General features: G+C 45.7%; 1 protein-coding gene across 12 annotated transcripts in view; it reads right to left on the bottom strand.

Moving 5' to 3' along the window:
* Nucleotides 1-13,051, bottom strand: part of LOC139541722 (disks large homolog 1-like) — a 269,358-nt gene that overhangs the window by 172,647 nt on the left and 83,660 nt on the right. For all 12 annotated transcript variants that reach the window (XM_071346676.1, XM_071346677.1, XM_071346678.1 and 9 more), the window contains one exon: nt 1,360-1,719. In XM_071346676.1, the coding sequence (XP_071202777.1) occupies nt 1,360-1,719 (360 nt within the window). The remainder of the gene's footprint in view (nt 1-1,359; nt 1,720-13,051) is intronic.

The following is a 13,051-nucleotide window of genomic DNA, read 5'->3' as shown; positions in this document are numbered from 1 at the left end:
CACGGTAGCACCATATCTAGAGACAACACGGTAGCACCATATCTAGAGACAACACGGTAGAACCATATCTAGAGACAACACGGTAGAACCACACAGAGACAACACGGTAGCACCATACACAGAGACAACACGGTAGAACCATATCTAGAGACAACATGGCAGCACCATACCTAGAGACAACACGGTAGCACCATACACAGAGACAACACGGTAGCACCATACCTAGAGACAACACGGTAGCACCATATCTACAGACAACATGGCAGCACCATATCTATAAACAACACGGTAGCTCCATACAGTCTATGGTAAAGACACACGCTAGCCAACTGTTTGTGCATATCTCTGGTTCTTACCATGGCTGTCTAGTACCTGAAACCTATGCAAACATTGAGATGTGCAGGCCTTTTGAAACAGTCCTGGAGGAATTTCTCATTCTTCTAATGCTTTGTGTGTGTTGATGCAAGCACTGCAGGGGCTTCCATTATGGTATCGTGTACAAGCGTGTTAAAAGGTAGGTGTATAAATAGGAAAGTTGAAAGCAGATAAAAGATATTTAAAAAATAAGTGGAGGGAGGGAGGGAGGGAAATATATCAACTGTTCACTTTCATGTGCATGCAACCATGTACTGTATATTTGTCTGTGTTAACACCATGTACTGTATGTTTGTCTGTGTTAACATCATGTACTGTATGTTTGTCTGTGTCAACATCATGTACTGTATGTTTGTCTGTGTTAACATCATGTACTGTATGTTTGTCTGTGTTAACACCATGTGCTGTATGTTTGTCTGTGTTAACATCATGTGATGTATGTTTGTCTGTGTTAACATCATGTACTGTATGTTTGTCTGTGTTAACACCATGTACTGTATGTTTGTCTGTGTTAACACCATGTACTGTATGTTTGTCTGTATTAACATCATGTACTGTATGTTTGTCTGTGTCAACATCATGTGCTGTATATTTGTCTGTGTCAACACCATGTGCTGTATATTTGTCTGTGTCAACACCATGTGCTGTATATTTGTCTGTGTCAACATCATGTGCTGTATATTTGTCTGTGTCAACATCATGTGCTGTATATTTGTCTGTGTCAACACCATGTGCTGTATATTTGTCTGTGTTAACACCATGTACTGTATGTTTGTCTGTGTTAACATCATGTACTGTATATTTGTCTGTGTTAACACCATGTACTGTATGTTTGTCTGTGTTAACACCATGTACTGTATAGTTGTCTGTGTTAACATCATGTATCGTATGGTTTGTCTTCAGATGGAAAATGTTTGTTAGTTACATATTCTGACAAGTGGCCTGGTTTATGTAGCTTTTGAGGAAAGACTTGCGGTGTCCTACCTTCATAGGGGAGATGTGTGCGTGGGAGACATATCCATGGACGTTCTCTATCTGAGACAGGTTTTTCTCTGCTACCTGGACCAGCTCTGGTCGTCCCTCCCCCCTGCCCTCTCTCTCTCCCCTGCCGTGGTGGCTCCCGTCCAGGGTTCCTCCTCCATGGTGGCTGCGGAGGGTCCCGTGGTGGCTCCCGTCCAGGGTTCCTCCTCCATGGTGGCTGCGGAGGGTCCCGTGGTGGCTCCCTGGCAGCTCCCGCTCTCTGCCTCTCTCCTCCAGGCTGGGGTAGGGGTGCTGGGGACAGGCCTGAGACTGACCCTGGTCCTGCTGGGGGGTAGAACCATCCTCATCCTGAATCCTGTACTTCTGTAGAGGGAAGAGGGAGGGGGGGAGAAAGAGTGGGGGGGGAGAGAGAGTGGGGGGAGGAGAAAAAGAGAGAGGTTTCTGTTAGTTTTGAGGTCACGGTGGAAGAGGACTCAACTCTTCTAAATGGGCTTAGTGTCACTCAGAGAGAACTGTTCTGAAGACCAAACAGACTGTGTGCCATCACACTGTGTGTGCTTGCACGTGCGTGGGTGTGTGTGTGCTTGCGTGTGTGTGTTTAGCTGTAGATCAGCCCAGGTGTAGGCCCGGCGTGGAACTAATAGCTTTAGGAGTGCGTCCCATTGTTCCATGATGATATAGCCACAATAAATAACAATAACATAATGTTGCTGAGACATACACAGCATGATCACATCTCTCTTCCACTGTGACTCCTGCCTCTGACTATGACAGCACAGACCCACCCAATCAACCAGCAGAGCACTGCTACGGGGCTGGACGTCAGGACGTTGTTAATCTGGGCCACTAGCAGAGCACTGCACCGGGGCTGGACGTCAGGACGTTGTTAATCTGGGCCACTAGCAGAGCACTGCACCGGGGCTGGACGTCAGGACGTTGTTAATCTGGGCCACTAGCAGAGCACTGCACCGGGGCTGGACGTCAGGACGTTGTTAATCTGGGCCACTAGCAGAGCACTGCACCGGGGCTGGACGTCAGGACGTTGTTAATCTGGGCCACTAGCAGAGCACTGCTACGGGGCTGGACGTCAGGACGTTGTTAATCTGGGCCACTAGCAGAGCACTGCTACGGGGCTGGACGTCAGGACGTTGTTAATCTGGGCCACTAGCAGAGCACTGCTACGGGGCTGGACGTCAGGACGTTGTTAATCTGGGCCACTAGCAGAGCACTGCTACGGGGCTGGACGTCAGGACGTTGTTAATCTGGGCCACTAGCAGAGCACTGGTACGGGGCTGGACGTCAGGACGTTGTTAATCTGGGCCACTAGCAGAGCACTGCTACGGGGCTGGACGTCAGGACGTTGTTAATCTGGGCCACTAGCAGAGCACTGCTACGGGGCTGGACGTCAGGACGTTGTTAATCTGGGCCACTAGCAGAGCACTGCTACGGGGCTGGACGTCAGGACGTTGTTAATCTGGGCCACTAGCAGAGCACTGCTACGGGGCTGGACGTCAGGACGTTGTTAATCTGGGCCACTAGCAGAGCACTGCTACGGGGCTGGACGTCAGGACGTTGTTAATCTGGGCCACTAGCAGAGCACTGCTACGGGGCTGGACGTCAGGACGTTGTTAATCTGGGCCACTAGCAGAGCACTGCTACGGGGCTGGACGTCAGGACGTTGTTAATCTGGGCCACTAGCAGAGCACTGCTACGGGGCTGGACGTCAGGACGTTGTTAATCTGGGCCACTAGCAGAGCACTGCTACGGGGCTGGACGTCAGGACGTTGTTAATTTGGGCCACTAGCAGACAGGTTATGGTACTAATTCAGACCAGATGATTGGACTCTATCCGGGGCAATCAGTGACATTAACCAATCAATGAACTACCAGGGGGAAACAAACAATATTGCAATTCTTGAGGCAGTGGTTTGAAGTGCTCTACTTTGGGAGTGTACTGGACTAGACTGGTTTGAAGAGCCCTGGCCTCCTTTGGGAGTGTACTGGTTTGAAGAGCCCTGGCTTGCTTTGGGAGTGGACTGGACTGGTTTGAAGAGCCCTGGCTTGCTTTGGGAGTGGACTGGACTGGTTTGAAGAGCCCTGGCCTCCTTTGGGAGTGTACTGGACTGGTTTGAAGAGACCTGGCCTCCTTTGGGAGTGTACTGGTTTGAAGAGCCCTGGCCTCCTTTGGGAGTGTACTGGTTTGAAGAGCCCTGGCTTGCTTTGGGACTGGACTGGTTTGAAGAGCCCTGGCTTGCTTTGGGAGTGGACTGGACTGGTTTGAAGAGCCCTGGCTTGCTTTGGGAGTGGACTGGACTGGTTTGAAGAGTCCTGGCCTCCTTTGGGAGTGTACTGGTTTGAAGAGCCCTGGCTTGCTTTGGGAGTGGACTGGACTGGTTTGAAGAGCCCTGGCCTCCTTTGGGAGTGTACTGGTTTGAAGAGCCCTGGCTTGCTTTGGGAGTGGACTGGACTGGTATGAAGAGCCCTGGCTTGCTTTGGGAGTGTACTGGTTTGAAGAGCCCTGGCTTGCTTTGGGAGTGGACTGGACTGGTTTGAAGAGCCCTGGCTTGCTTTGGGAGTGGACTGGAAGAGCTTCCGCATCACTTAAGGCATTTAGCTGAAAGAGAAAGAAGGAAGTATTCTAACTCCTGTCTAACGTATATGAGTCTGCAGGCAGGCGTAGCTGAATGAGGACACTGGCTGTCCCCAAGGAGAGAAGAGAGAATATGAGCGCAAAGAGAGAGGGAGAAAGAGGGAGAAAGAAGGAGAAAAGAGAGAAAAGGTGGAAATGGAGAAAAAAAACATGAGTGGAGAGAGGGAGAATAGAGAAGAAGAGAGGAGGACCTCCCTAAATAAACCTGATGATACAGGTACTGTAGGTGTGTCCTAACTCTCTCTCTCTCTCATCACACTGACACCAATTTGCAAAACTCTCCAGTGAAACCAGGCTGGGGAGGGTACTGGTGTTGGGCTGCTCAACACACACTAACATTTTTCAACATCCCTGCTTTACATACATCTTTTAACACCTTGGAAAATCATGTGAACAATGCTCCAGGAACAATAGAAGAAGCAGCAACTCGTGACACACATACGGTCTAATCCAGTCAGTTTACAGCTGCTGTGCCAACTCAGCTGCCAGCCTCAGGGCGTATATGCCATCCCATCCCTCATCACCGGCCATAGTTTGTCCACTGTCTGACCTTTAACCTCCTGACCCCCTCAGAAGGCGGCTCTGGCTTCTTGAGGGTCAAGGGGTCAGCAGAGGGCGATCAACACCATCTGTGCTAGACCGACCACAGTCATAGAGACACAGTTACTGTACCAATTATCTGCGCACAATCAGACCTCTTTTGACCCAAAAAATAATAATAAATTAAAGACAACCTTCCGCAGTAAGTAGAAGTATTGTGTGGGATTAGCTCCCTGTGTCGACCCGATACAGTTTCCTCTTCTCCCGGTCTTGGAAATCACACAAATAAGACACTAATCGGGTTTAGAGCAGAGGCCCTCATGTGTTCACACACACCACAAAGACACAATACAGCCAGGTCTGTAGTCTGTAGTTCTGTATGCCTGTAGGCCTGTCTGTAGTTCTATATGCCTGTAGTTCTGTCTGTAGTTCTGTATGCCTGTAGGTCTGTCTGTAGTTCTGTATGCCTGTAGGTCTGTCTGTAGTTCTGTATGCCTGTAGGTCTGTCTGTAGTTCTATATGCCTGTAGGTCTGTCTGTAGTTCTATATGCCTGTAGGTCTGTCTGTAGTTCTATATGCCTGTGGGTCTGTAGGTCTAATGGGAATGTGTCTGTGCAGCTGAGCTGTATACATTCAAAGTCTCTTGCTCATAGGGTATGCTTCATCTTCATAACAGACAGACTGGTCCTAGTAGCTTTGAGATATACTTTTATTTTGGTTAGATTTCATGACAGGTTTTAGACTGTACCTCTGTGTGAGTGTGTGTTCAAGCATGAGCCCATGTGTGTGTGTCCCTCTCTCACGGACTAGTGTTACCTCAATGGGTCATTTCAGAATGCTCATGCTCAAGGCTGGGATGAGATGAGATGGTGAAAGGGTAACTAGTCAGTTGTACAACTGAATGCCTTCAACTGAAATGCGTCTTCCTCATTTAACCCAACCCCTCTGAATCAGAGAGGTGCGTGGAGTTGTCTTAAATCGACCTCAACGGCTTCGGCGCCCGGGGAACAGTGGGTTAACTTCTTGTGGATAGGGGGCAGCATTTTCACGTTTGGATGAAAAGTGTGCCCAGAGTAAACTGCCTCCTACTCAGTCCCAGATGCTAATATATGCATATTATTATTGGATAGAAAATACTCTGAAGTTTCTAAAACTGTTTGAATCATGTCTGTGACTATAACATTTACATTTAAGTCATTTAGCAGACGCTCTTATCCAGAGCGACTAACTTATTTGGCAGGCAAAACCCTGAGGACAAACCATTCAGATTTTTTTTTTTTGAGGTCACTCTCTTTTCAATGGGTTTTCATTGGGAATCCAGATTTCTAAAGGGACCTTCCTGCAGTTCCTATCGCTTCCACTTGATGTCAACAGTCTTTAGAAATTGGTTGAGGTTTTTCCTTTGAGAAATGAAGAAGTAGCCATGTTCAGAATGAGGCTCCAGTGAAGTGTACTGTTGTTAGAGGTGCGTGACCAGAAAGCATACTCCACATTGTTTTCCTCCGGTATTGAACACAGATCATCCCGTCTTCAATTTTATCGATTATTTACGTTAAAAAATACCTAAAGTTGTATAAGTAGTTTGAAAAGTTTGGACAAAGCTTACAGGTAACTTTTGAGATATTTTGTAGTCACGTTGTGCAAGTTGGAACCGGTATTTTTCTGGATCAAACGCGCCAAATAAATGGACATTTTGGATATATATCAACGGAATTAATCGAACAAAAGGACCATTTGTGATGTTTATGGGACATATTGGAGTGCCAAAAGAAGAAGCTCGTCAAAGGTAAGGCATGAATTATATCTTTATTTCTGCGTTTTGTGTCGCGCCGGGAGGGTTGAAATATGATGGTCTGTGTTTGTTTGCTGGGGTGCTATCCTCAGATAACAGCATTGTTTGCTTTCGCCGTAAAGCATTTCTGAAATCTGACACGTTGGCTGGATTCACAACAAGTGTAGCTTTAATTTGGTATATTGAATGTGTGATTTCATGAAAGTTACATTTTTATAGTAATTTATTTGAATTTGGCGCTCTGCATGTTCACTGGATGTTGGCCAGGTGGGACGCTACCGTCCCACATATCCCAGAGAGGTTAACTGCCTTGTAAAAGTCTGTCGTTCTGCCCCTGAACCTTGTCAGCTCGGTGATTCGATCCAGCAACCTTTCGGTTACTGGCCCAACGCTCTAACCACTAGGCTAGGAGATAGGATGGGATGGGATGGAATGCTCTCACGGTTCTACTCACCAGGGGAGCTAGCGGTTATCGATTCAGCTCACACTGCCTGCCATAGGCAGGCACCCCACCTCTTTAAGGAATACCTAGGATAGGATAAAGTAATCCTTCTAACCCCCCCCCCCTTAAAAGAGTTAGATGCACTATTGTAAAGTGGTTGTTCCACTGGATATCATAAGGTGAATGCACCAATTTGTAAGTCGCTCTGGATAAGAGCGTCTGCTAAATGCCTTAAATGTAAATGTAATAGGCCTATACCAACTGTCTGATGACTGAATGAACAGACGAATGAATGAGTTGCAAACTGTGCTCACTTAAAAAGTGGAACTGACAGCATTTTAGCAACATGAAATCTTATTAAAATCTGTTCATATACACCCCAGGAAGAATTCCACTTTTTTTTTTAAACATTTTCTGACAAGCGAGCCCTTAGATATGGTCATTTTCACGTGTTCATAAATTCTTAAGAGTGTTTGGGAATTACGTATCGTCAGGCATTTGTGATAATTCTATGGAAATATAGAGTGGGAAAGCGGCCGTGCGTTTGGACAAGGTTTTATTTACACTGCGGTAAATAAAACATCTCTCTCGTCCAGGACCGGAGTCTACACAGACTGGTGCGCCATAGCCAATCAGAGCTACAGTAGGCCTTAATGCAAACAAGCCATTTGCCACACAAGCCTGCCATCATTCACTTTGAACTGGACTGTGTGTTTACAGGGAGTTGGAATAGTGTGACTTCTGGATAATTTGAACGCATTCGCAACAAAATACACCTGAATGGATTTCATGCAAATATCCCAGGAGTCGTCTTACATCTGGGAATGTTACAGTCCTAATGATCAAACAACCATGAAAAGGTAGGCTCTCTCTCTCCCTCAGTTATGCACGTCAACAACAAGATCAACAACTAATGCTAGCCGGAGCAAGATGTGCTAAAATCTAACGAAGGAACATTAGATAAACCCTCTCAAACTTTTTCAGATAGTTGGACGTCAAAATTGCACTGACAAACGATGGGGAAATGTAGCCTACTGGTCTGCAGCTTGCCTGCCAATGCATGCTTGTCCCAACCAAGCACCCAAGCTAACTGGCTAAAATTGGCTAGCTTGCTAGCTAGCTTCTTCCACACACAAATGAGAAAACTTTGATTATTGTACTGGCCGTAGCAGAGCTGGTTAGGCTGTTTACAGGTTATCCAGAGAGTTTGTGACTAACTATTACTTTCTTTGGCCTACATTTACTGACACCGGTCATATTCAGCAGGTAAATTCATCAGTTACACACAGACGAGAGTGCTCCGAAATCAGAGTAGCTAGCTAGATATCCAGTTTGCTAGCATCTCTTGCATTTGCAAATTCACTCTGGCTAACAGTAGATGAAGTTCTTGCTAGCTAACCAAATGACACCTGCATCTCTAGCTGTGTATAGCCACCGAAAACAATATGAGGGGAAAAAGTCAGTCACTCACCCACTCCTCCAATGATATGACATCCTCCTAGCAGCTAGCTAGCTAACTAACGTTAGGCTCTGTGTTTTTAGCTGTGTGACATAAATATACTGAACAAAAATATGAAACGCAACATGCAACAATTTCAACCATTTTACTGAGTTACAGTTCATATAAGGAAATCAGGCAATTTAAATAAATGCATTATTTCACATGACTAGGCAGGGGAGCAGCTATGGGTGGGCCTGGGAGGGCGTAGGACCACCCATTTGGGAGCCAGGCCCACTCACTGGGGAGCCGGGCCCAGCCAATCAGAATAGGTTTTTCCCCACAAAGAGCTTTATTACAGACAGAAATACACCTCAGTTTCATAAGCTGTCCGGGTGGCTGGTCTCAGACAATCCCGCAGGTGAAGAAGCAGGATGTGGTTGTCCTAAGCTGGTGTGGTTACACGTGGGCTACAGTTGTGATGTTAGTTGGACGTACAGCCAAATTCTCTAAAACGACTTATGGTATAAAAAAAATGAACATAAAATTATCTGGTAACAGCTCTTGTAGACATTCCTGCAGTCAGCATGCCAATTGCACACTCCCTCAAAACTTGAGACTTCTGTGGCATTGTGTTGTGTGAAAAAAAACTGTACATTTTAGAGAGTGATCTTTTATTGTCCACAGCACAAGGTGCACTTGTTTAACGATCCTGCTGTTTTAATCAGCTTCTTGATATGCCACACCTGTCAGGTGGATGTATTATCTTGGCAAAGGAGGAATGCTGACTAACAGGGATGTAAACACATTTGTGCACAAAATTTGAGAGAACATGTCTGGGATCTTTAATTTCAGCACATGAAACATGCGATCAAAACTTTACATGTTGCCTTTCTATTTTTGTTTGCGAATAAACACGCCCATTAGCCACGTTATGACTGATGTGTGATCGTTGCCCTTGCTAGTCTGACTGTATTGACATTCCCAGCCTTAGTTACATTCGCCTGTTTATGTCCAAAAATATTGAGTCCTTGATACTAAAACAATGCAAAACGAATGGAGGCAGCAAACAATGTACCAAGCCAGCTGTGATTTACAACCTGATCTCAATATCTTTGGGGACAACCAAGACATGTATTGGTGAATTATATTAATCATTGAACTGCATCCATCTATTCTGCCAACAATGCCTTAGTTTACGTCATGGGACGTTGACTCACATAAGAACCTATTTTTAAACCACTTAGAAAGTTGGTTTTAAAGCATAAACTGGGAACTTTATATTTTTGAGTGATATGATTGTCTGTTTGATATCTGCAAGGAAGATAAAAGGCTGTCAGTTCCACTTTAAATAAGAGAGAAAAAAGACTGCACTCAAAACAAACCTGACGAGTCATTTAGACACATCAAACGGAATGAAATATACATTCATGTATGTCTTTAACTGAGATATATATATTAATGTATGGTATGAATCTATTCGGAAAGTATTCAGACCCCTTGACTTTTTCCACGTTTTTGTTACTTTTTTTTCTTCATCAATCTACACACAATACCCCATAATGATAAAACACAAACAGATTTTTCAAAATGTTTGCAAATTAAAAATTAAAAAACAATATCACAATTACAGAATTATTCAGACCCTTTATTCAGTACTTTGTTGAAGCACCTTTGGCAGCGATTACAGCCTTGAGTCTTCTTGGGTATAACGCTACAAGCTTGGCACACCTGTATTTGGGGAGTTTCTCCCCATTCTTCTCTGCAGATACTCTCAAACTTTCAGGTTGGATGGGGAGCGTTGCAGCACTTTGCTCTCTGTACTTTGCTCCGTTCATCTTTCCCTCAATCTTGACTTGTCTCGCAGTCCTTGCCGCTGAAAAACATCCCCACAGCATAGGGATGGTGCCAGGTTTCCTCCAGACGTGACACTTGGCATTCAGGCCAAAGAGCTCAATCTTGGTTTCATCAGACCAGAGAATCATGTTTCTCATGGTCTGAGAGTCTTTAGGGGCCTTTTGACAAACTCCAAGCGGGCTGTCATGTGCCTTTTACTGAGGAGTGGCTTCCGTCTGGCCACTTTCCCATAAAGGCCTGATTGGTGGAGTGCTGCAGAGATGGTTGTACTTCTGGAAGGTTCTCCCATCTCCACAGAGGAACTCTGGAGCTCTGTCAGAGTGACCATCAGGTTTCTTGGTCACCTCCCTGACCAAGGCCCTTCTCCCCCGATTGCTCAGTTTGGCCGGGCTGCCAGCTCTAGGAAGAGTCTTGGTGGTTCCAAACTTCTTCCACTTAAGAATGATGGAGGCCACTGTTATTGGGGACCTTCAATCCTGCAGACGTTTTTTGTCACCCTTCCCCAGATCTGTGCTTCGACACAATCCCATCTCCGAGCGCTACAGACAATTCCTTCGACCTCATGGGTTGGTTTTTGCTCTGACATGCACTGTCAACTGTGGGACCTTATATAGACAGGCATGTGCCTTTCCAAATCATGTCCAATCAATTGAATTTACGACAGGTGGACTCCAATCAAGTTGTAGAAACATCAAGGATGATCAATGGAAACAGGATGCACCTGAGCTCAATTTCAAGTCTCATAGCAAAGGGTATTATGTAAATACGTGTTCAGTTTTTTATTTTTAATACATTTGCAAATAAATCGAAAAACCAGTTTTTTCTTTGTCATTATGGGGTATTGTGTGTAGATTGATGGGGAAAACCTATCTAATCCATTTTAGAATAAGGCTGTAACGTAACAAAATGTGGAAAAAGTCAAGGGGTCTGAATACTTTCCAAATGCACTGTATGTCTTTAACTGAAATATACTATATATATATATATATATATATATTAATGTATGTTATGAATGTACTGTACGTCTTTCAGAGATTTCATTGACAGAATTTTGAATTTCTGGGCCTTGATGATTTTTTACCTGAACAGGGAGTCCCTCATCACCACCACTATTATGCTAGAGATGTCTACATACATACCTATGTACCGTACAGGTCCCCGAGCATGAGTGTGCTTTGGCAGCGTGGGACAACCAGCCATGTGGCATCCTGTCAAACAGCTAACCAACCACCCACTCAGATGCTCTCAGGTTGTAGCTTTAGTAAACATTGACACCGACTAACTAAGCTGTGAGCGGGCTACAAAACAGACATACCATTTCTATTCTGTCCTTTGTGAGTCTGACTGGGTTTGTGTTGGCCGTGACCGGCTTATGCCACTGTGTGTGAGGCTATGGAAAGAAATTAGGCAGGGTTAGTGAGTGAGTGTGAGAGAGAGAGAGACAGCTGAGGGGGGCATCCCATATCCAGGATGGTACAGAAGCTCTCTTTTCTCCTTCAATCTCCAATCACAGCCCAAACCGTCCATCCCAGTCCTGGCCCAATGACTCACAACCTCACACATCATGTCTGCTACACTTTACTGCATGTCCTACACTTTACTGCATATCCTACACTTTACTGCATGTCCTACACTTTACTGCATGTCCTACACTTTACTGCATGACACTGATTTACATAATAGCCTGAGCCTCCCAGTCAAACATGGGTGTATGACTTGTGTACAACCATGGCCAGTATACAACACCAGATCTCAACCTACAGTACAAGCGAGTGACAGAAAACCAGAGGAAGGAGTGAGATGTAAGGTATGAGGGGAGAGGAGAAAAAGTGAAGATGGATAGAGAAAGAGAAGAAGATGAGAGGATGAGCAGCATCTGGTGTGGGGCTAATTACGGAAGCCCAGAGGCCAAAAGAGCAGTGCTCCCAGTCAGCCAATCAGTCAGTCAGTCAGTCAGTCCCTCCAAATGTGACAGCTCAGCTGCATTGAACCACAGCTGTTTGATGTGGGTTAAAGATTGCCTGGGCAGTCAGAGTACTCAATATACAGGTAACTGCCAGAATAAAGGAAACACTTGCGTAACTGAGGGACAGAAAGTACATTGCAAGCAGGTTCTTTCTCACAGGTTTGGTTCTTGAGTTAATTAAGCAATTAACATTGCATTGGTTCATTTACAGATGTAGGATCTTAATTTGATCACCCAGTTGCAGAACTGTCTTGCAATGCAGTAAATTTAAAACTTGCAGGGTGGGTTGCACCAACATGGTTTAAATTATTCAAGGATTAGAGCAATCTAGGTTTTGTAAATCTAGGTTTAGAATTAAACCCGAGATGTGTTGCACCACTTCATTTAGAATCTGGATCAGTGAATCCAGGATTGACAGTTTTAAACTATGATTAGTGACACGGAAGGGGGGGGGGGCACTTCAGACCGGAAGGGGGGGGGGGGGGGGGGGGCACTTCAGACGGGAAGGGGGGGCCACTTCAGACGGGAAGGGGGGGGCCACTTCAGACCGGAAGGGGGGGGCACTTCAGACGGGAAGGGGGGGCCACTTCAGACCGGAAGGGGGGGGGGGGGCACTTCAGACGGGAAGGGGGGGGGGGGGGCACTTCAGACGGGAAGGGGGGGGCCACTGCGGGCTGATTCCCCAGTAGTTTGACCCTCTCCTGAACCCCTACGAAGACGACGGACAACTCGACCCACCAATATTCAGTAAGCATAAATAACTGGTCGACATCAAGGACTATAACGCACGTTAAAACTAACATGAATTGCTACTTCACTACAGTGTTTCCGTCATCAGTCCCGCTTCAGCATGTTGCGTAACACCATCATTCGTACCAAGGCTGGGCATTTCATAAACCCCAATTAAATAGCTGTTCCTTTCCTTTAGTTGAGCTTACACCCTGTTGCCGTGGAGAAACAGCATCGCCTGGATCTTGCACCAGCAGAACAACACCAGAGAGGCCAAGCAA

Source organism: Salvelinus alpinus, chromosome 16 (assembly GCF_045679555.1).
Source record: "Salvelinus alpinus chromosome 16, SLU_Salpinus.1, whole genome shotgun sequence".
Lineage (NCBI taxonomy): Eukaryota > Metazoa > Chordata > Actinopteri > Salmoniformes > Salmonidae > Salvelinus > Salvelinus alpinus.
Note: the sequence above shows the minus strand (reverse complement) of the source record. Positions and strands in the feature narration are given on the sequence as shown.